The following is a 25,205-nucleotide window of genomic DNA, read 5'->3' as shown; positions in this document are numbered from 1 at the left end:
TGAATAGTAGGTCAATTTTAGGAGATATTTAAAAGATGTTTGTTTTTTATTTTGATACCAGGAATTGAACCCAAGGGTACTTAACCACTGAGCCACATCCCCAGCCCTTTTTTTATTTTTTATTTTGAGATAGGGTTTGATTAAGTTGTTTAGGGCCTCGGCTTCCTGAGTCACTGGGATTATAGGCATGTGCCACTGCACCTAGTGTGAAAGTGTTTGCTACAAGTCTGTTAAACTGAAAAGAAATATTAAGTTAAGGTTACTGTATTTGTATGAATATTAAAAGTGTGTATATTATAGTTTTTTCCTGAGATATGAATAAGTTATGTGTGGACGTTGAGTTCAATTAGGAGAAATAATTACCTGAGCAAGGCAAATTTTCCTTTAGCAGTACTCGAGAAAGAAAAAAAAAAAAGAAATCCATTCTTCCTCTCACTTACAGTTTCAATAATGACAAAACAACCAGTGCATACTTTGATTGACGTTTGCTTAGTTTTATGAACCTTTGAAAACCTTTCATATGGTTTTTTTTTACTAATGGGAAAACTGTCCTTAGGAGACAGGAATGGATTTGGTTCTAACAGATGCCTGGAGGTGATGGCTTAGCTACAAAGCCTTTTTGTTCTCATGTAGAAGTCTGGAAGTTGGTCATCTGTGGCTGTTATGGAGATTTCTTCATAAGTCATCACATGCTTTTCGTCTTCTGCTCTGCCACATAGCATCGCAGTGAACTCCCAGCCTGCGGTGGCTGCTGGGGCTCCCTTCTTTGTATTTGTACTTGACTCAATAGGAAGGAGGAATGAAAGGAAGAAGAACAAATTGGGTACCCCCTTTTAAGGAGCCTTCCCAGAAGTCCCACACAGTATTTCTTCATACATTTCTCCGGCCAGAACTTAATCGCATGGGCACATATAAGTACACTGGGAAATGAAGTCATGGAGCTGGGAACACTGGTGCTAGAATGAAATCAGGGTTTTACCTAAGGAGAGAGGAGTTAAAGTAGTCAGTCCTGAGGCCCTGCCAGGTTCATTGGCTAGCATTTATCGAACAGTTAGTATAGTTTGTATACTCAACTCGATGTGGAAGACACAGATTAGGAAAAACATTCTCCCTTTACACACAGCTTTCTCTAGGCTTGGAGATATGAAAATATAGTTATTTACAATGCAGTTATTATTTCTGCACAGACAAATACATATAAAATTTTGCAAAAAGGAGATAATGGCCGATAAGGTGTACAAAGGGCTTAATTGAGCCCTAGAGGAGAATTGACTAATAATACATGGTGGCTCATTTAAATTTTAATAATAAAGGGTACATAGCTTGTTACATTTATGAGTACATTCGATTTCAAAAAGAAGTTTTAAACACCCTACGTGACTTTATGTGGCATCAGATGTAAATAGGTATGTATTTTTGTGCAGAAATCATGTCATACTTTAATGATGCCTGCAGAGCCAGTCAAATTAAGAAAACAAGATTTACTCATTGAATAATTACTGAAGTAGGTGATGGGGTCATGCTGTGTCATGGTTGGTGGGTTGGTTAGAGGTAACCTTGTATGCTTTCTTAGTGGATATATGCGTGGAGACCCTCGGGCATGTCCTGCCTGATAGGGTAAGTTGGTGATGAACAGAAGAGAACTCAAGGGGTTTCTGCCACCCTTTTAAGGTGGGCTTTTTAGAAGAAATAAAGCCATTTAGGAGGTGTCCTTTGGTCCCGTTCTTCTTTTCTGTTAAGTGATAAGGTCCAGTGAGAGTGGAGTAGGGGACCTGTCCAGAGGTTTTCATTTTGTTTCCTTTTTCTTTGGGTGTGGTTCTGGATGGGAAGAAAGAGGAAATGTCTGCCTCTTAACAGCATTGTGGTGGACCTCAAGTGCTTCTGGCATGCATAACCTTTTAAAACTGTCACCTATTTTGAAAGCAGTGGTTATATTTGATGGACATGGCTCACCTAACCACTTGTGTAGGAATCATGATTTTTATGGGTTTATTACAGTATAATCTCCAAGAGCTTAAATCATCATTGGCTTTATTATCAGTTATAAAGGGTTTATTTGCAGCATGTTCCTGTTGTGCCCTACAACTTTATTGGATGGTAGAAATCAAAGACAATTGAATTTCAATTAAAAGAGGTATACAGACAAAGGACCCGGGTAGTGGATAGAGTTATATATTATCATACATTGGAATGAGGTAAATACCACTGGACAGAGTGCTCAGGATTGTGGAGACATATCTGTAAGTGTTACAGCCCTTATGATCATTTATAATGATGTGGCTAAATAACATGTTTAGCTCTAGTACTGTATTGAAAGCAAATGAAGATAATGTTGCATGTCTTTTTTAAAAAAAAAATTATTTATGAATGTATTCTTTTATGAAGATTCAGTTATTCTAGCATTAGAATAAACTAAGTGAAACAATTCTCTCTGGTTTTCTTGTCACCACACTCCCCAGAGGGAGTGACTTTAACAGTTTGTTTTGTGGAAATGTCTAGAGAGCTTGAAATTTCATTGAGTTGGATGTAGGCCTATGGAATTATAGTATGTGGATAAGAAGAGGGGCCCCAGTATTAATGACAAAAATTAGTAAATTATGCAGAGTAAGTATTCTGATTTAAAGTTCGTATACAACATTAATAAATCATTTGAGGATACAGGAGAATGTTAATACTTTTCTGCCTTAGCATTATAAGAAAATGAGTTTTTGAAATAGAAAAAGGCAGTGACCCTAGGGACAACATTATTTAACCTCCATTTCCAGCTGCTATAAATGTGTATTATATACTAGGTGCTTAAGAAAAATTGACTGAAAAGATTAAGGAAAAGCATCATATTTATGTAGCTAGTCCATCTGTTCTGGTGGCATATACAAAAATAAAATCTGTAAATGAACTTTGTGTCTGAGTATAAGAGAGCTTGTGAGTGCGAGAGCTATGTAACTTGTGCAGAGGAACTTTCTGTTCTGTAGTTATTGTTTTAACCATTCATGTATTCATATTGAAAAGCAAATTATATAAATCACTTAAATTTTAAGTAGTACACACACATATATTTTATTTTTTGGTACTGTTTGTCATTGAGCTACATCCCCAGCCCTTTTTAATTTTTAATTTTGAGACAGGGATTCACTAACTGGCTGAGGCTGGCCTTGAACTTGGGATGCTCCTGCTTCGGCCTACCAAATTGCTGGGATTATAGATTACCCAGTCAGGATCAAACAGAAACAGCAGTCTCCTGTCACACTCTTCCTGAGTCCTAATCCTCCAAGAGAGCGACTTTTGATTTTTAACAACTTACTCTGTGCATATCTTCCTTCTGTTCTGCTGTTCCTCCCTCCCTCCTAGATTGAACCCCCTGCTCTGAGCATGTTAAACATGCATACCCTCTACATTGGGCTACACTCCCACCCTTATTTTGCTGTTTCTTTATTATCAATTGTGACTGTTTCTGTTATGGAAGTAAGACATATGTATGTAATTAAAGGTAGTTTGTTTTCTTAAGTGAAGTAGTAGACATGCTTTTGTGGATCTTTTTATTTTTACTAATGATACTTGTCCCCCCGCCTCCACCCCCATTTGCTATCTATGCATCTCTTACTGGTTTTTTTTTTTTTTTTTCCTGAGCAGTTTAGGAACATGAATTGACCACACTTAAGAGGATTTCATATTCCCATGTCATTGTTTTCTCTGATCACAGTTACTAGATGTAGATGAGTTTTTTTCTTTCTGCAGACTTGTAGGATTTTTTTTTTTTTTCCTGATCATGAAATTTTACAAGGAACATCTTGGAGCTTTGTTTTTCTTCTCTCTCTGGGTACGATGGGCCTATCAGTATGGAACCTCTCGTCCTTTGATTCTACAGAATATTCCTCTATTATTTCTTTGATTATTTGCCTTCCTGTTCCCCACCCCGCCTTCTTTTTGGAACTATTTGGATTTGTGGCTTCTGAAAGAATCATCTAAGTTTATCATCTTTTATTTTTTGGTTTTTTTTTTTTTTTCTTTCTAGATTTTGGGGGATTACTTTGACTTTATTATAATCCTTTGATTTAATTTTTCAAATTTTGACAAACTTGTAATTTTTAAGAATGCTATTTGTATGTGATTTTTTTCTTCCTGTGTACCTGAAATAGGAATGCAAAATAAAGTTTAAGTTACAAGCAGTAAAATCTATTTGTTGATTGGAGATATAAATAACTCTTAGGTATGAATCAAGGAGTTTGACCAAAAGGTACTGCAAAACTCAACAGTAATAATCTTAGCTATTTTTTGTTGAGGTGACAGAAATCTAACTTATGCTTACCACTAGAAAAATAAGAGTCCTCGTAGAGGTGAAACCATTTTTAAAATACGAAAAACTGTGCTGTGTATGGATAATTTGAAGGTAATGCACTCCACTATTGTCATGTATGTAAGATATAAATAAAAAAAATAGGACTTGAAATTGATATACCTACATTTTTTAAAAGCACCTTAAGGAAAGAATCAGAACCTTGTAAGACTGCCTTACACTTGTTTTATGTTTGTCCAGTATCTCTAAGTCTTATAGATAAATGTTGGTGGGATGCATAATGTGGGCCCCAGGAGGAGTTTCTATGACCCCGCTTTGTCCCTGGGCACACAAAACCATGCCCATTGAATCTCTCCTGCCCCTAGAACCTGCAGGATCTTCCTTGTCAGATGCTTTCCAGGACTTCTGGAGAGGGCTGGGGGAATTCTCTTACTGGGGTTTTCCTACTCCCTGGTGGAATTGTCCTTAGCAACTGTACCAGCATCGTTCTCTATCGTGTTTGCTTTTTCTGGCAATACAGTTAATGCCTTATTGATGACCTGTCAAGTTAATAACGGAGCTTTCCATGCAGCTTTTGAAATTGGACCTTCTCCTCTGGCTTCTGTCTCTTCCTTAGTAGAGAGGTCTGGAGCCTTTGTCCATCAACCTCCATGTGGCAACCTTGGCAGGGCCCTGTTTCATAGATGGACCTGGAGATGGGGTGTATTTCTGTCCTGAAATGTTATTCTGGCTCTCAGCTGTAGCCTCATCAACTCAGTTTTGATAATGAATGAATATTTATACAGGGGACACATTTAGTTTGCTCTGACTCTATTCACATACCTCATAAGCATACTTCTGCCATTTTCCCATGGGTCCGAGGGTCTGGCTTTTACCTCTTTCATTGGAGCTGATCATTGAAGATTGAAAGAATATCTTCCCATTTTCCTAAAGTGTTTGTTAGAGCTTCATTTTCTGTGGTATCTGGTTGGATCCAGGAGACAGTTTTTTTTTTTTTTTTTTTAGTTGTAGTTAGACACAATACCTTTATTTTATTTATTTTTTATGTGGTGCTGAGCATCGAACCCAGTGCCTCTCACATGCTAGGGGAGCACTCTACCACTGAGCCACAACCCCAGCCCTAACAGACAGTAGTTTAGTCAATGGCTTCCATCTTTTATCTCGTATGCACTGTATTCTCTTAATCTTCATAGCAGGAAACGGACAAGTTGTGGTTCTTAGATTTGCATTTCAGAATTTTGTTCCAAAGAGGGATTGAAACGTGATCCACATTTAAGAATCCTAAGGTTCTGATTGTCTCACGCTGGGTCAGGTGCTCATGTCTAAACCAGTCACTCATAGCAGTGACTATTGGGTATTTTTATAGGCCCAGAAGTATTCTGAGCTCTTTATGTACTGCAGTTTATCAGAAATCTGAAAATGACAATAGCAGGCAGGCAGAGATGAGAAACTGAATAGTGTCCTACCCTGAAAGCTAGTACATGTTAGAGCAAGAGTTTGAACACAAGGATTTGAACTTGGTGCTCGGAACCACTGCCCTATGTGCAGCATAACTTGCTGACTCTGGGGAGAATGGACCAAACTGTAATAATAGCCTCAGGGCTCCCTAGGAGCTGATGTGGGAAGGCTGAGAATGACTTAAAGGTGTAGAGTAGGCTGTGTTAGAGAAGTAAGTTGAGTGGGTGAATCTTTCTTTCTTACTGTGAGGTGTTAAGAAAACATTAGTCCCACCCCTCTGTTCTTTGGATGCTAGTAGCAGTGTGCTGTGTTGAGTGTGGCTGTGAGATAGTGGACAGAATTCCCTGGTGCATCTCTGTACTCCCTTTAGATCTGGTCCAGCCAATGGGTTGCAAATGGTACTGCTGTTGGTGTGAAAGGATGGGGCCGAGCTGCTTTCTAGGCGTCTCTTGGGAAATCTTGCTGAGTGTCTGTTCCATCAGCAATTTGCTTTTCTCTAGTTCTTTCTAGATAATTGCTTTAAAGTACTTCTGTGGATTACCTATTGTAGTCATCCCATTGACAGTGACATTTTATACTAGAAGCAAAGCAGAAGGCAATTTTTTTTGGTTATAACTTTCTTCTCTCTCTCCAAGATTATCCTGAAGGCAATAATTCAAGTGACTATCTTGTTCAAACAACAACGTATCTCCCGGAAAACTTCACATATTCACCATTTCTTCCGTGCCCAGAAAAACTGCCTTACATGCGTAAGTGTGAGCTAATTTTGACTTATCTGTTTACTTGTGTTATTACAAAAAGAAAAAAGCCACATGATTTGAGCACATTACAACTGTGGGTGATAATGTTCATATTATGCAGCATGTAATTTTGTTTTTGTTTTTGTTTTTTTTGCAAGGGAGAGCAACTTTTTGGATGGTAGTGATTGAAAAATGGAAGAAAAATAACAAAAGAGAAAATGACGAATACCCATATTCCTACCATCCATATTTAAAAACTATAATTTGGCTTGCTTACTTCTAAAAGCTTTTGTGAGAGTAATGTGCAGTCTCAGTTTCCTATTGGATATATTAGAACATTACAGATTAAGCTAAAGTCTTTTTGGATCACCATTCTGATGCTGTTTTTCCATCTTCTCCCTCAGAAGGCACCTCACTTCTTTTGTGTGTATTCCTGTAGGCTCTTCAAAAATTTTTAAAACTTAGGTAGATGCTAGATACATGAAAAATATTCAGTTTCTAAAGTTTTAATAATTTATAAAAATGGTCTTATAAATTATATTTGACTCTGACTTGCTTTTTTTAGTTACTTTTTTTGAGAACTATCCATGTTGTTACATATAGATCTAATGTATTTCTCTTAATTGCTTAACTGTTGAAGAGTATGTTTTTGTATAAATGTACCATATTTAATTTATCTGTTTACCAGCTAATACACATTTAGGTTGTTTTCATGTTTTTGGTATTACAAAATAGTATAATAATAATGAATAAAATATAGATCTGTGCGTGGTTCCGATTTTCCTGTGCATATATATATATATGCATTCGTGCTTGAGGTGGAATTACTGGCTCTGCTGGCTCGATTTTTCCATATTTTTTCAAATTATTCTAAGCAGCTATACCATATTTCCATAAATGTACCAATTTGATATTGATGGACTTTTTAATTTTTGCTAACCTGATAGATTAACAAATGTCTTAGTTTTTACTTTCATTATTACTAGTAGGCTTAAGTAAATTTTTATATTTGTTTTTTAATTTTTCTCCCATGTGACTTGCTTGGGCTTTATTGGTTCCTTGTTGGTTATTAGGTATTTGTATTGATTTGGAGGATTCTTTATATTCCTGCCGTGATCTGTTGTCTTCTCTGTGTGTTGAAGTATCTTTTTTTTTTTTTTTTTTCAGACCTGGACTTGTCTTTTCTTTTTGTTAATGGAGCCTTTTATTTTACAAATGTTTAAAATTATGATTTTCAAGTGTGTCAGTCACTGCAATGTTTTTGGCTTTTTCTTATTCCAAGGCTATACAAATACCTTTATCCCCTCCTAATAATTTTAATATTTTGTTGTTAACTTCTGCATATAATATGTGGTAGTGACCCAGATATTGTATACTTTAAAATTATATTTTTTCAAAATTAAGAGGAAAGTGATTGGATGTGGTGGCACACTCCTGCAATCCCAGTGCCATAGGAGGCCAAAGCAGGAGGATCATAAGTTCAAGGCCAGCCTAAAAAAAAAAGATTTAAAAAAAAAAAAAGATTTACCTTTCTATGTCATCTAAGACCATGATTTTCCAACTGGAGGTTATCTCAGAATCACCTTAATGATCTTGTAAAAGTGCCAGATTGAATTTCAGTTTCAGTAGGTCCAAGGTGGTGCTGAGAATTTTCATTCTAACATATTTAATGCTGATGATCTCTGAGCCACACTTTGACTGCCCTGCCACCACCTCATCTAAGGTAGTGACTCTCATTTCTGGCTACCTGATAGAATTGCCTGGGGAGCTTTTACTATTCGTGGGCCCAACCTGTAAATTCCTGATTTTGTTGATCTAACCTGAGGCCTAGGCACTTGTTGAAAAGAACAAATTCTTGAGTGATTCTGACCTTGCTGTCTCTGCTGACAAGAGATTTTTGTGGCCATATGTTTTTCATAACTTTGTTATTACAGCCTTGTTTTCCTAAAAAAAATGAGTGTTTCTGTCTGCAGTACTGAAACCACTGGGTAATGTTCTGTTGAAATATTGATTACAGTAATTTCTTCTTCATAATATGCATATTCAGGGATTTATGGTTTTAGGAAATCTTTCTGTCTTTGGTTTAGTTACCATTTTCTTAATTAGTGCTTTATGAGTACTAATTAAACAGCTGTAAAGTGTCTGCCTGCCAGCCCCCTGGTGCTAGCATTCCACTCTTCCAGTCCTGCAGCTTACTGTAAGTACCTCTGCCCTGGAGCTCCAGGGATTGCTTCATGGCTGCTGTGGCTGCCTTTCTGCCCACTTGGTGCTGTAACTGCTTTCTTCTGCCGTCCTTAACGTCTTGCATTCTTTCACAAGGAAGATCACACTGGTTTGGCAGCCACTTTTTCAAGGCAGGCTTTCTTTCAGGCTACTAGCTTTGGGTCCAACACCAATCAATCTCATGTCCAGGTAGTAGTGGCCAGGGGACTGGGTTATTTGGTAGAAAATAAGTCGATACATAGGTAACACTTGAGAAAAGGGACCATGGGTACAACCAGCATAGTGAGGATTCTGCCAAAAATTTTTTGCATAAGCCACCTAGCAGAGAGAGCCCCTTCAATGGTCATGTGACCTGTGCAAAGGGGAGCCTCTGTTTTTACCTATCTGTAAAGTCTGAGATTATAATGCCATCTTTAGAGTGTTTGGATAAAGTGAAGCACAGTACCTGAAGCTTGGGTGACATTCATTTAATAATCCCTTTTCCTTCTTCTTTGAATGATGGACCTAGATTTTACGATGAAAGGAATTGGAAACCAAGGAGAAATGTGTGGAGTTGTTTTACAGTTAACTGAGCATCCTTAGTATTTTCCTTAATTAACAGGATATTTCCCATTGATAATAGAAAACATAACAAAAGACCTAATGTAAAATGTTGTATCACACACAATAACTGAATGTAATACCTTCTCAAATAGGAGAGGGAATTTATGTAAAGAATGAGATCCAGTTGGATGAAAACCATTCAAGTATGAGTGATATTTAATTTACATATAATTACCAAAAGGGAAGTTAACTTAAAGTGCTTGAGGATCTAGCTGTCAATCCTTCATGATTTTTCTGTGTAGCATTGGGACTACCAGCACTGGTTTTCCATTCAGTTTGAGTTTTTCAAATTGAAATTAAGAATAAAAGCTTTTCATGGATTTCAGCCGTTTGATATTTAGTATTAGTTACACTGTGAAATCTATTTTAATGCGTATTACTTATATGAAGAGTATGAGTGAATACTTCATTAACTATTATCATTTGCAGATTCTCTAGAGGGAAAATCCACTTTCAGCTTTATTGACTGTATGTAAGACTGTTCCAACCAAGTAAAATAGAAATTTCATCCTATTTAGAGCAAAAAACATTAAGTGCTTTGCAAGGAAGTTTGAGTTTGATTTGTCTGGGTAAGGTAGAAATAGATGGTGTTAGCTGTATGCTCTGCATTAAAATATATAGACTTACCTTATGTTTTCCTATCTTCTAATTCTTATTCAAACAAATTACATTTGCAGTGACATTTATATATGCTGTTCCTGCTGTTTGTGCAATAGTTGCCTTTATGGTTTAACCTGATAGTTCCTGTAGTTGCTTAGCTTCTGTATATAACAAAAGGTACAAGGGCTTTTTAAGGTGAATTTAAATAATTCAAATGCAAATCATCAAAGAGGGGGAAAATGGGCAAACTTCAGAAAATTCAACTACTGCTTCATATGACAAGCCATCATGCGTATGCTTATTGTAAAAAGACAGATGTGAGCCATTTTAGAGTAAAGAAACGATGGCTGAACAGCAGCTGCCCAGCCGTTCTGGGTATTCACAGGGGCAGGCAGAGGAGAAACAAAGCTGGGTAGGATCCTCAGGGTGCTGGCTAGAAACAGGCAACACACTGAGAAGGGCAGCTGCCACTAGGAAGGTAATAGATGAGGCTCAGGGAAGACAGCAGTAAGAGAAGGACTCTGGAGGTGGTCTTCAAGATAGCTCAGTGGGTAGCTGTGAAGGCCATCAGCACCTGAGGGGGCTATGTGTGTTGCTGCCACAGAGCATGCTGCAGCTGGAGGGGGGCGTGTAAGTGGGGTGTGCAGGAGGCCACACTGCTCAGGGAAGTGCAATGCCCTGTGCAAAGCACTGTGTAAAGGCATCCCTCGGTGTCTGTGAGTTGGGCTTCAGGGGGAGCAGATCCCTGAGCTGGTATACAGGGTTGATTTATGAGCCTGTGAGCATTTCTCTCAGATGAGAGCACACAGTTTTCAAAGGGTCTGGGGCAAAAAGGGTGGAACAAAACTCAAAGCAAAAACACTGTTGTAGGGGAATGGAAAACCATCAAAGGCTTTAGGCACATGAAGATGGACTAGGAATGTGCTTCAGAAAGATGATTCAGATGAGAGCTGAACAGTGGATGAGTGTGGGGAAATTCTGGAATCAGGGACACCAGTGAGGAACTTCCTGCAGAGGTTAGAGAGAAAAGGACAAGGGCGTGAGCTAAGGCTGTGGTGTTGGAGAGGAAGAGGCACAAGAAAGGAGCTTCAGGGTGCCCAGGGCTAGATGTCAACACTGACTGGGGGACTGGGGTTGATTTCTGCTTCCTGACTTGGTGATGGTTAACTGAAAGAAGCAGCCCAGGGTAAACATCACAGGAATAGAATGAGGAAGTTAATGAGTTTGGTTGGGCATGTTTTGTTTGAAGTTCAGGAAAATTAACTTGGGGTCTGAATTTCATGGGCGAGATCTGGACTGCAGACAAGAGGAAGTGCAACTGGAAGAAGGCAAAGAGCGGGGCCCTAGGAGGAACAGCACTCCTGGGGCCGAGTCGTGTTCAGAAGAGGAAACCATCAAGACAGAGGGAAGGCAGAGGACAGTGTCCCAGGAGCCACTGAGAAAAGCATTTCAAGGAGAGATTGTTTCTTCTTCAAAGAAGCAGGTAGAATGAGCAACTGTGGAAAGGCAAGTAGGAAGTTAACGCAAGCAATTTTGTTTAGTCCACTGGGGTAAAAAGTCAAGTATATAGTCCTGAAAAATGATCAGATGTATGTAACAACTAGTTGAAAAAAAAGTTTGGTAGGAAAGGGAATGAGGGTAAGGAACCTGGGAGGTGGGGCTCAGGGAAGGTCTCTTTCAGGAAGAGGTAGAGGAGCTTGGGTTGTAGGCTTTATGTAGAGAAAGGATTGGGAGAAGAGGGTTGAGAAGGATAAGGGAGAATGGCAGATGGGGAGTCCCTAGAGAATGTGAAAGGAAAACAGAAGCTCCCTGAGGGTGAAGCTTTCACTATGGGAGGAGGTGGGAGCCCCCCCCCCCCAGGCCACATGACAGTGCAGTGGAGGAGGTGTTGCTTCCCTGTCTGAGGAAGCGGGCCCACTGCGCATATGCAGAAGCAGCCAAGGATTTTTGCACTGTGCAGCTCAGGAGGGAGGAACAAATATTGAGAAAGTTTTGATAGAAAAGAAAAGGGGAGTCAGAAAGCCCCCATGGAGGACCAAAGGCACACATTGTGTGACACTTGTTTTTGTTGAACATTTGCTATGTGTGTGGCCATCTATGAAGTATTCTCACTCTAATGGTGGGATTAAAATTGTGCTTATGTGGTTTTCCTCAGTGTTGTTTTTTAGGTAGAGAATATGAGAATGGAAAGTAAATGCTCCAGGGTAGGATTGCAGCCCCTGTGTGGCAGGTCTGGAAGAGAGGGGGTTTAGGGTGATGGTGAGTGTGTGGGTGCTATGATAGGGTGAAGGCCATTTGTTTCTTGGAGGGTGGTTCAGGGATGACCTGTACCCAGATCAGCTGGGATGCTTGTTAAAAATTCTGGCTTCTAAACTGGGCACAGTGGTGCATACCTGTAATCCCAGCGGCTTGGGAGGCTAAGGCAGGAGGATGGCAAGTTCAAAGCCAGCCTCAGCAAAAGTGAGGTGCTAAGCAACTCAGTGGGAGACCCTGTCTCTAAAATACAAAATAGGGCTGGAGATGTGGCTCAGTGCTCGTGCCCCTGAGTTCAATCCCGCTACCTGCCTCTCTTCCCCTACCCCCGCCCCCAACAAAAAAAAAAAAGCAGGCTTCTAACAGCCAAACCCTACATCTATGGCAAAAGTCTTAGTTCTTGGTTGCACACCATGGAAGGTGTGATTTATGAATATAAGGAATCTATTGAAAAACTGTCTGGAGAGTTAGGCTCAGAATTTGAGCAGCTGAAACAAGGCCAAGGCCACCTTGTGAAGTGTCTCTTCTGTCCCTTGGCGGAACTCATGGCTCCCACCAGCAGTGTTCAGGTCTGGAGAGAGAAGTGCCACCATCTGGTGCCCCTAAAGGCACATGCTTCTGCCTCTACTTCTCCTGAAAGATAGGGTTGCAAACTGCCCCTTTCCTCATGCTATTTCCTGCTCCATAGTCCCATTGGGTATGCATGGCCTCATGAGTTCCTGCCAGAGGGGCTTAGAGAATGGGTTATGGTGTCTTCGTCTGGCAGGCAGGACTTGCATCAGCAGTTCAAGTAGCTGAAATGTACCCAGATCAAACTGATGGCCACAAACATGACCCTGGGCATCTACTGACACAGGTGCTGATGAGGCTGGGGATCTACATTTTAAACAAGCATACCCCCCACTCCCAAATAAGCAAACCACTTTATTTGGAGAATAGGTAGAGAGAAAAAGATGGAGATAAAGCAGAGAGGCCTCTATCTCCATAAGGCTGCAGAAGGAATCTCATGGGAGGCAAGTGGTGGGCAAGTGAAAGGTTTATGAGAGGGTGTAGTGGTGGCAGAGTTGACAAGCAGTTGGTGCCAGGTAACGGTGATTGTTACTATGTAGAAGCAGAGATGCTGCTCAGGGGTGATGCAAAGGCCTAGAAGGTTACCTGTCAGGAAACGCCTGTATGGGAAAGGTGGTGTGACTACAGGCACAAACTTTAAAAGAGGGTGAATTTATGGAGGAAGGAAATAAATGATGATTTGTAAAGTGCAGGTATGAGTCTGTGTATACATTCTTTTGTGGCAGCCTTCAAAATTATAGACCTGGGAATGGGAGCACCTTTCACTTAGCACACATTAAAAGGGAAGAATATGGTATCCTTAAGATGAAGAACTTGAGAGGGCATTCTAGAAGGAACGTTGAGGGACAACATATGGAAATTTCTTGGCAATTAAATGGTTCAAAAACACATTTGGAAAGGCAGTAGGAGTCGATGATAAACTGTGTTTTCTTGAAAGACATGTTATTAATTTTATAATAGCTATTTGGGAACAAGAACGAAGCAGTACATTTCATGCACACATTACAGGGTATGTCCCTGTGTTAGCATGCTAAAACATGAACGGGTGTGTCTCGGAGATCAGAGAGGGTAGAAGTCTGGATTGTGTCTTTGAAGGAGATTGTCAGTTTTATTATAGAGAGTAGGAAAACAATTTGAATAAGTTTAATGAAGGGTTTGAGGCCTCTAGGAGTGGACCAAGGGCTCATTGGTTAGATTGTGAGGCGGACAGAGAGCAAAGACCGTTGACTCCAAGGAACAGTTAGTCATTCAGAGTAAATCAAGGAGAACCACAAGCAAGGGAGGAAAACAGGTGTTAGGAACTGTGGGCTGTCGTCAGGTTAGGAGACAAGAGCCTGGGCAGTTTGGGGCTGTTATTTTGGGTCACCTACACATAGAACACCTTTTGCACAAGTGCCTTAAAAGACATATTTTAGCAACTGATACAAGGAATAGAAATGTAGGGAGGAGGGTAGAATTTGGAAAGGAATAGACATGGCCAGCTTTGCTGTTTCCACTTACCCTGTGCCCAGGCCTGTACTTGGCACAGCCTGTGTTACTAAAGCCGTCACTGTCTCATGTTTAGAATGCTTGGAGGTTGGTCATTTAAAGAATAGTTGAGTAAGAAATCATTTGTTAAGCAGAAGTTTAAAATTCTAGAAATGGGGAAGCGTAAATAAAGCATTTGAAATAGATAGTTGCTAATGTTGGCTTCAAAGGGTACAGTAGGTGACCAATGGCAGGATGACTCATAACTATTCAGCCTCAGAGCTCTACCCAGGAGGTAGCGTAGAGATGGGGGAGGGAACATGACATCTTATCATAAAAATTCAGCTCTGACTTTGGAGAGGAATTCATCTGAAGGGACATTTCTGGGGGATATTCAGGTCTTTCACGCTGTCACCAGAGCTTTGGGCTGTGCACATTTAAAACCCTGAGGACAAAACAGTGACAGAGGCCAAGGAATTAGGCTTTTGATAACAAAAAATACAGGCCTTAGATTGAGTGAAGAAGCCATTTAAAACTGCTGATTTATAGAAAAAAGAACTCTTTGCCTACATGTTATGTGCCTTAAATTTTACTTGAAATGGTACAAAGTATAGGCAATTTGTGTGTATTGAGTATTTGTTATTTTAAGAATTGTATTTTAATAGAAAAATCCTGAATCATGTCATGTGACACATTTTAATCCACACCTCAGTAAGCCTGCCACTTGGGCCCATGTATACCTAACAGGCCCAGGGCCATTTTCATTCCATGTCTTGCAAATTCAGCATTAGGAAATTATAATAATAAATGTTCCCACATAACCAGTAGCATAGCACATTATTTGCTCATGGAACAGCAGTAAAGCAGGTTGGCTTGGCTACCTGACTAACAGGTTGCCTAACCTTGTGTGGGAATCCCTGTTCTTCACCTTTACCCTCCAGATAGGCTGCAGCTCCCCAACTCTCCAGACTCTCAGTTCTCGTGCTATTTCCTTTCTGACCCCAGCACCACCTTCCAAAGAGTGAAATTTATTCCAGTAAATTATATTATTTACAGATTGGTCACACTACCAGGTAAAACAGCTTTCAGTCAATATATTTATTTATTTTTGAACTTTAAATCTCCAAAGGAAGGAAGAAAGCACTTCTTCCTGGTTGAAGCTGTCAGATTTAACACAGGTGGACTGTGAAGATGGGAGAGAAGGGAGTCCTATGGAGCCCATCGGATCCTCCCTCTTTAGTTGCCCTTGAAACCTCAGCTAGTAAAATCAGGGGGCTGGCTAGGCAAGTGGCTTTCTTTCCAAGTACCTTGAAGAAGGATGTATGTTCTCCTGCTTCATTCACAGCAGTTGCTTTCAAATGCTTTCTTCAAGCACTGACACACTTAAACCCGAGGGGATATCCAATCTGTAAGAGAGGCGAAAGTGGCCTTGGTGGGGGACCTAAGTCCCCCGAGCCTCACAGACTTCCCAGGAGAGATTTTTTTCCTACTGAAGGCAGTTTGGGGATAGCACATAACCACTAGCTTATCTGCTGGGTGCTGCTTCTTGGCCCCCTCTTTAGCATACCCTCTTCCCTTCCCTGGCCATGCACAGGATCTCCTCTTTGAGTTGTTGCTGCTGATACCGAAGGCCAACTGTATTTCATGTATGGATATAACCACCATGGGAGACAGGCATCACAGCTCTCGGACAGTAGAGGAAGCCAAGACAGAGAAAGATTAAGTAATTGTCCCAGTAGAAGTTGGGATTCAGCTTCCAGACAATCTGACTGCTTATTTAACCCTTGAGTTAAATACCTAGTGGTGGCTGTGCTTGTCCTGGGAAGACTGTTTTCTTCCCCCACTTCCTCCCCAGCGTAGTGATGTTGCTGTTACCACTGGAAGGACCACCCCAGTGCCGCTGGGTCATTGTTGGTGTTCACCCAGCAGGATGTGAGGACTCAGAGCAAGGAGCAACAAGCCCATAGACACTGCTGTCAGACTCTGAGGGGTATGGATGGGGAGGCAGTCACAGGGAAGGTGAACTTACGCACCTCAGGCATCAGGAATCGTGAGGGACACAGGAAGCCCTCTCCATCGAGGAGAAAGATAAAAGGCCCCTCAATTTGGCAGTGCCTGTGCATTGAAGATGGTAATTAAACTGCAGATGATGCTGGAGAAAACTGCTGACAATGATGATTACAGCTGTTGAAGCAATAAAGCTGGAAAAAAGAAAAAAAAATTTGGATTAACAGTGCATAAAGATTGCCAGCTTCAGTTACTTACATGAACTGCTTATTATTTAGCCTAATCACTATCATTTTAGCAATCATGCATACTATTAAATGCATCAGATTTATTTGCGTGAATTTTATTTGATTACAGTGCTAGATTCTGTTTTTGTCAGCTGAGTCATGGTAGTCTGTATTTGTGTTGACTGATCACTCTTATATTTAACTTTCCCTTTCTTTCCAAGTTCATAGGTCTCATTCCATTACGTAAATTCGACCTTTCCAAGATTAGCTAGTTTGTATATATCTTGTTACACTCAAGGGTGGTATTTCATATAGGATTGTAAATTTGTCAGCAGAACAGGCAAACATTAGCAGATTGCAGTTATTTTTTTTCCGAGCTTACTCTTGGAATCATAGGCATTTGCAACTAAAATCACTTCTCTCTGGCATGCCTCCGTGCTACTGATGGTCCTGCCTAATCAGAAGGAAACGGAACGGGAAGAGAGGCCATTATAAAAACATTGTAGAATGTACGGTAGCAGGAGGGAAGGGGCTCTCTGGAGAGGAACTGAGTGTTTTTTATGTGAAATCATGGCCACAAGAGGCTCAGAAGACTTGACGTGGGAAACCTCAACATTGGTTGGTTTGTATTTTATGAGATGAGGAACTTGGACGGAAGAATTTGGCCCAGAGGGAATTCTAGGGCAATTTGTACCTATGTGGGCATTAAGAGTCTGGCTGTAAAAAGACTACTGTGGTTTTATCCTACTAGCCTTCATTGGAAACACCATGGACAGTATTGCTTTGAAGGGGCATAGTGATCATGCAGCTGTTTTAATGCTCAGGCAAAGATACAGAGCTTCCTGTATCAGTTTTTGACTGAGTTGAAAGAAAAAATTTTTCCATCATCAAGATTCATTCCTGTTTTAAAGGGGTACATTAGAACACTATTAGTGAAGAGCATCTCCAGTAATATATACTTGTTAATTTGGTGAGTGAGCACTAGTTAGACCAGGAACATCTAGAAGTCTCTGGTTTTTCAGTTTTGTGGACCAAGAGGACTGATACTCAAAATAAGTGGGTTGAATTGTATTTGCAAATATCCTCTCTTAAGAAATGTCAGTAGCAGGGGTATACCTCAGTAGTAGAGCATATGTTTAGCATGCAAGAGTCCCTGAATTAAATCCCCAGCACCAAAAAAATAAAAAATAAAAGAAATGTCAGTAGATAATGGTGACAGTTGCTAACATTTATTGATTTTTACCTGGCACTGTACTTGATCTCACAGATCACAGTCCTCGCTCAGTATCTAAGGGGAGTGGTTTCAGGACCATCCCTACCCACAATATGAAAATCCTTCTATAGAATGGTGTAGTATTTGCTTGTAACGTACACCCATCCTCTTTACATATACCAAAACAAGATTACGTACAATACCAAAAATAATGGAAATGCTCTGTAAATGGTTGTCATGCTGTATTGTTTAGGGAATAATGACAAGGAAAAAAAGTCTGTGCATGATCAGTGCAGATGCAATTTTTTTTTTCCCCCTAGAATGTTTAAAAATTTAAGATTGTTGAATCTGTGGCTGTGGAACCTGGCTGATACAGAGGGCCAGCTGTATTTAACGTAGTGGATATAACCACAATGGGAGATAGGCATCCCTGCACTCCCTGACAGAGGAAGAAGCCCAGGCAGAAACATTAAGTTATTATCCCAGTAGAAGCTGGGATTCAGCTCCCAATCTGACTGCTTATTTAACTCTCAAGTACTGTTTCATTTGTGTCCCCTATGCTGAAAAGGCTAAACCTAAAAATAATTCTAAAACACTTGAATGGTTGTTAAATTGCAACAATATGCTATAACAACATGAAAACATTAAAAAAAATATTAAATATCCAGTATATTACTTAAAAGCAAAAGGTTAGATAAAGAACTTGACTTTCTTTGGGGTGGCCATATGAATTGTCAGCTGAAAGTGAAAGGTGCTACTAATAATTATGTGGTGAAAACAGTAGTAGACCTTACTATGCTGTTAACTAGATTATGCCATCACCCTACTGATCATTGTTTTTCCTTTGTGCATCTTAGAGGCAAAAAAAAAAAAAAAATTAAAATCATTTTTCATGTTTTTGACTTCTAGGGGGATTCCTCAGTGTCAATGTAAGTGAAGTCAGTTTTGATGAAGTTCACCAGTTGTTCTCTAAGGATTTGGATATTGAGCCAGGAGGTCACTGGAGGCCAAAGGACTGTAAACCCAGATGGAAGGTGAGTTTTTTTTTTTTTTTTTTTAATAATGTGATTATTACTGTGTATTTGAAAAAAATTTGCACTTGGTTCAAAATATATAGTAGAATATCATTAATTGTTGATAAATTCAGTGTTTAATGCATAGGCATTTACGGTTCCACTGTGATATACCAGTGTTACTTGTGAAGACTGTAAATGTTCCTGTGCACACATAAAACATACACTTGTGTGTTCAGTCCCTGGGAGTCCACAGTAAAAAAAACACATCACTTGAATTTGACTTGGAAGACAGATTTTTTTCCTCCTTTTTGGTTGGTTCTTTTTTTTCTTTCTGTTTGGAAGGGAGGCTGAGTTCTCTGCCTCCTGCAGGTGCCCCCAATAACTACAGACCTGCAGGCATAGCCCCACCAATTCCTGGATCTATGAGAACTCACTGAGAGGATATTAATATCCTGATTTTCAGTTGTGTCCAGCATTGTCAAGCTGTTTCTCGGAGTCATTAATCCCAAAGAGGCCACTCATAGGTCACTGCAGTACTTGAAAGGGAGGACTTTGGGCTCTTCACTTGTTTCAGAAGATAGAGAACAAGCATTTGGTTTTTTGATATGTCAGAATTCTATTTAATGTTTTGTTTGAAAATCTGTAAGGGGATAGGTCAGCCTCTTCTGCTCTTAAAACTTTTGAAAACCCTGATTTAGAGTTTCTCTGAATAGCGTGAAATTGTTGTCATGTTTCAGTAGGAAATGGCATTTGTGTAATTCATATGAGAACTACAGGCGATTAAATCAAATTTATCCTAAAAGAATGTGCTATAACCTTAGTCTGGGAATAGTTTTCAGCTTCTCTTTTAAAATATTAATAGAATTCTAATTTTTTTTTCAGAAAGCAGGTTTGATTTATTTATCCCTCCCCAACATCCTTGACAACATTTATTGTTATTCGTATTCTTTTTTTTTTTGCATTACAATTCTTATTACACATATACAGCACAATTTTTCATATATCTGGTTGTATATTAGAATTCTAACATTTGAATGTTAGTCCCTACTCCCCACCCCTGCCCCAAAAATGTCACTGGTATTGATAGAATTATTTGTTGTTAGACTCATGAAAAAGATCTTCTGACTTCATTGACCTTGAACTCTTTGTGTCTAGGAATGCATAAAATTTATATCTGCATCCCTAATGCAGACCATATTGTTTTGTACAAGGTAGAAGAGAAACAATTTTATTGCATTGACTTCATGAGACTAATAACTGCCTCTCTGGCTTTGCTACAAGTGATTAAATAAATGCTCACCTTTCTCATTGCCTCAAACAAGTTGTGAATCTGCTTAAATGGATTTCAGTACAATTTTTTTGCAAAGTATTCTATTTTTATTATTGCCTTATGCCATTTTCCAAGATCAGATTCATTGACTGTATGAAATATGGCCTAATTTACATACATTCCACTTTTTTAAAATGTTCTAGGCAAAAAAAAAAAAAATGTTTTTATTACTTTGAGTCATGAGTGTATATATTGAATGCTAATGGAATAAAAAACACCCAATTATCAAGGACATGGAATGGCATGAGGGTTGATGCTGAGACGTGAATAAGATTTATAATGTACCCTTCTGGTGGGCACTGTATATCATATTAGTGGGATAATTTGGGATTGGAAAACTTGAGATTTATTGTCCTTTTGCCTGTGGTCCATACCAGATAGATTTTAAATTTTATAACACTTATAGGCATAAAGAACCAGATAACTGTATGGTGCTGCTACCTATACAGAGACCAGGAATATAACTTTTAGTCCAAGGTCCCTTAAGGATGGTTCCAAGCCATCTATTTCAGAACTCCCTAAGGCATTAGTAAAAATGCAGGTTCTTGAACTTAGTCCTGAGATACTCTGACTCTAGTAGTGGCAAGAACCTGCATTTTAAAATCAAGTGCCACCAGTTTGGGAACTGTTCCTGTAGGTATTAGAAACAAGGAGGAAGAGGCAGGCAGAACTGAAAATACCACAGGGGAATGAGGGTAGCCCTTTCTCTAGTCTAACTCAGTGGCGAATAGCTAGATGTGCCCTAAACTAACCTCATCTAAAACCACGTCGTTTAAGGGCACATAGCTGGTCATGTTCTTTAAGTTTTGAAAGTGGGACAAAAACTTGGTGGAAGAAATTTATGTGGTAGACACCTTTCTTACCTCTTCATAGCATGTTTGGGAGAAAATAAGAAAGGATAAAATCAGTGCATAAATTCAGTAAGATTAGTGGTTTGAAGGTGGAAACAAACTGAATGCTTGAACAAGAGGTGGTGAGGAAAGATTTGGGAAGATGAAATGATGTTCTTACAAAAGACAGTGACCAGATGTTCTCTACCTCCGCTGGGGTTGTATCAACAGAATGGCTCACACAGCAAATTAGGGCACAGAGAAGGATGAATGTCCTGAAAGGAAGGCTATTAAACCTTAAAATAAATGATCCCAGAACACTGAGGTCTTTTTCTAGATAATGAATTTGTAAACTATTGAGAATGTCATTGCACAGCTACAAGGGGCATGCCAAATGAATTTTTAAGATGCTATCTGGCTTTATTTTAATAACAAAAAATCTTAGCTTTAGGCATATTGTTTATAATCTTTGGCATCTCATTACAATTTGGACATTTATTTGCTATTAAATATCAATTTAGCTTATTTGAATTTGCCAAGACATTTGTAATTTCTTTCTCTATCTCAGTAAACTTCTAAGATTTAAAAAAAAAAAGTTTTTGGTACTTTAAGTGCTTCATTGAGGAATTTACTGTATTAAGGATTACAACTTTTCCTTTGTTGATCCTTATGTTCAACTTACCAGTTAGCCTAATTGTATTTAATTAATGTAGACTGTGGCCATTTGGTAGCTTCCTTTCAATAGTTATAATTTGCTTAAGCACTTTTATAGCCCGTTCCACTTTATGCCATAGGCAGCCAACTTGTGGCCAAGAACAAAATCAGGAAGGGCAAGCTCTTCCCTTATTTCACTAATCATTTCCTGTATTAAGAGTGGCCTCTGAACTGATTTAATAGCCATATGTGATTTAGGAATCCCTTGAATAGTCCAACTACACTTAAGCACATTAGCAAGTCCAGGCAGCCATATGGAGGGGACAGAGCGGGTGTCTTGGATATTGGGCCAGTATTGCTGTGGCAGTCTCTCAAGGTCCATAGGCTCCTGAGCTAAGATATACATAATAGGATAAATAATAGGAGTGGGAACCACAATAGTGCTGGTAGGGACATATATTAGAATCTTTTTAGTTCCTACCACCTACCCAATAAAAAATCATATAAACAAGAGAACATTAGTGTCCAAGCAGCCCTGATCCCTTTTTTTTTTTTTTAGAATTTTGTCCCATTTATGATTCTGGTAATACAGAATGATGGGTAAATATCACTGTTTTTCTTTTTTCCTTTTTGGTGCTGGGGATTGAACCCTGAGCCTTGTAGTACATGCTAAGAATGTACTCTCTCTACCTTGAGCTATATACCTCCAGCCTCAATGTTTCTATTTTTGGTTGATGATATCTAATGTTGCCCTGATTTTATAAGTAGGGTTCAGTAAACTTAGGAATTCTCAATTATTTTCATGTGTTCATTCATTAGTAAAATTTAATTAGTTATGGGAAAATTTTAATCAATTCTAGAGTTAATGTTCTTATATAATTTTCCAGTATAATCAGTTTAGATTGTATTAAAAAATCCAGAATATAGAGTGATACTGTGGTATCTTAGTTACATATAATTTACTGTTGGGTTCTTTGAAAAGCTAATAGTTTCAGAATTTATAATCTGTAGAAAATTTGTTTTAATTCCAAATTTTATTAGAAAATTCACAGATTATAATAAAACCAACCTAGCTCAGAAATTGCTAAGGAAAGTAACTTAGAAAACATTTTAGCTTTTTTTCAAGGGGCAATCTGAATTGTAAAAAAACTTATTAACTTGTATGACAAAGCTTGGGTCCAAGAGAGAGGATTTGAGTAAGTGATGTTTGATAATTTTTAACTTACTCTCATGTAGTAGTTAACACCTTTTATGTAGGTGACATTTTTTATGGATTCCAAGTAATTTACTTTATTTTTAATTTTTTTTTTTGGCAGTCCTGGGGCTCCAGCCCAGAGCCTTGCTCATGATATGCAGGCATTCAACCACTAAGCTAAATCTCCAGCTCATTTTTTTTTTTCATATTAAAGGAAAGATTGATGTACTTAGAAACCATTTGTGTTTTCATATGCATTTTTTTTCTTCTACTTTTTGGGTGAGCACAAATTTCTTTGGTTTATACAGGACAGACTTCTTTCTTTTTTGTACACGGTGTCTGATCCTTTTTGTCAAGCTTAACATTTTATCATAATTTTGTTGCCAATTGCATTTTAAACTGTTTATGCTACCACTAAAATAAACTTACAAATATATCAAAAGCTTAATTTGTGCCTTTTGATTAAGTGAAAAATAGTAATTGTCAAACTCAATGTATATTTTGTGGTCCTATTAGATATGGTTGAGTTCTATAGTACACTGTACATATTTATGGGGTCAGGTGTGAAGATTCAATATGTATGCAATACATAAGATCAAATCCGGATAATTAGCATTTCTATATCCTTATACGTTTGTGGTTTCTAAGTATTTACAGACTAGAAACTCCTTTTTCCCAGCTCATCATAAAATACATGATTGATTGTTTCAAACTATAGTCTGCTGCGCTCTAGAACACTAAATCTCCTTCCTCTTATCTAAGTGTACTTGGTACCCATTTTCTAACCTCTCTCTATCCCTCCCCCCAAGCACTTCCTAACTTTTAGTAACCACTGTTCTTTCTTCTGTGAGATCAACATTTTCAGGCTCCACATATGAGAGTATGAGATATTTTTCTTCTGTGCCTGGCATTTTTCACTTCACATAATCTCCTTCACAAGATTTTTTTGTTTGTGAACTTGAAAACCTCAAAGTCATTCTTGCCACATCCCCGTTCCTTCACTCCTCATGTGCAACATAACTGAATCCTCTTAATTTATCTCTTAAATGTTTTGAGAACTCACGTACCTCTCCTCTCCTCCTCCCTCACCTTAGTTCAAGCTGCCATTCCCTCTTGCCTCAACTTTTGCATTCATTTCTTATCCGGCTCCCTGGGTCCAGCTTTGGTTTTCTCCAGTCTGCTCCTTATACTGCCACTACATGAGTCTTGGTGACGACAAAATTGAATTTTTCACTCTCTTAAAATCTTTCAGTAATTTTCTGTGGTGTTGTAGGACAGAGACCACAATTCTTACATGGCTTTAGAGCCCATCTGTACCTCCCAGCTTCCTAAAACCATAAGTAGCATGAGGTGAGTGTGTGTGCTCACTCTTCTGTCTGGTGAGAACATTCACGAGGCTATGAGTCTGAAGCCATCAGAATTTTTTTTTTAAGTATTTAGTTTTTAGTTGTAGTCAGACACAATACCTTTATTTTATTTTATTTTTTTTGTGGGGCTGAGGATCGAACCTAGGGCCTCGCATGTGCTAGGTGAGTGCTCTACCATTGAGCCACAACCCCAGCCCAGCCATCAGAAAATTTTAAGGATCTGTTTTATGTTTACCTCCAGGATTTGCTGCTGTATTTATTTACAAATGTGACTCTTTTGTTTTAAAGGTGGCAGTTCTCATTCCTTTCCGTAATCGACATGAACATCTTCCAATTTTTTTCTTACACCTGATTCCAATGCTTCAGAAACAGCGCCTGGAATTTGCCTTTTATGTCATTGAACAGGTGAGAATATTTTTCAAAATAGCCAAAATGTTAATATTTTTCAAAACTTAAACTCTTAGATATGGCTTGATTAAAAATGTTTAGCTATGATTAATGAGGTAATGCAAATATTTGGTCTTATAGTTGAATAAAATTATATTTTGGATTTTTTCCCCTTGTAATTATTATAATTTTCTTGTAATAATTTTAACATGATCAGATGAATTGACAAGCAGTTATGTTTGACTTTAGTATGATAGCTATGGTGTATTTTAATGACATTCTTAATACTGGATTGTCAAACCATGATTTTCAAATAACTGTATAGCTGATTTTTGTAGGATTAATATTCCTTTGACTCGTACTATTGTCCAGTTTTATGTGTTCATTAGGTTTATGATTTTTGTTTATTCCTGAAAACTTTGTGGAGTTTCACATAATTGAGAAATGGCTTATTTTTTAATTCAGACTGTTCATGAGTGCTTAACTTGTGTATTGCCTTCTAGACTCAGTGGGTGCACACTGTAGTGTAACTCAAAGTCCTGTTCCACATTGTACTGAGGCTCTCTAGGATCACCTGAGATGCATTCATAGTATTTAATTTTGAAAGAGCATTTCAGTTTTCTGAATTTAAATACAGAAAATGAAGAATAAGGTCTTTTATTGTGATTTTTAATAGCAAAACATAGGTAATTCTTGATGAGGGTGTCTTCATACTGTGGGGTAGTTGTTGGCTAGCCCTGAAATTTAATAATGAATCAATTTTATTAGGTA

General features: G+C 38.6%; 1 protein-coding gene across 1 annotated transcript in view; it reads left to right on the top strand.

Annotated features, from left to right (window-relative positions):
• B4galt6 (beta-1,4-galactosyltransferase 6) overlaps positions 1–25,205 on the top strand; it is a 57,435-nt gene that overhangs the window by 17,299 nt on the left and 14,931 nt on the right. The window contains exons 3-5 of the mRNA XM_046428440.2: positions 6,388–6,501; positions 18,565–18,689; positions 24,336–24,452. Of these exons, the coding sequence (XP_046284396.1) occupies positions 6,388–6,501; positions 18,565–18,689; positions 24,336–24,452 (356 nt within the window). The remainder of the gene's footprint in view (positions 1–6,387; positions 6,502–18,564; positions 18,690–24,335; positions 24,453–25,205) is intronic.

This window comes from Marmota monax, unplaced genomic scaffold (assembly GCF_021218885.2).
Source record: "Marmota monax isolate L192 unplaced genomic scaffold, Marmota_monax_Labrador192_F-V1.1 WCK01_AAM20220418_F8-fsc00031, whole genome shotgun sequence".
Taxonomy (NCBI): Eukaryota; Metazoa; Chordata; class Mammalia; order Rodentia; family Sciuridae; genus Marmota; species Marmota monax.
This window is presented reverse-complemented; position numbering and strand designations above follow the sequence as displayed.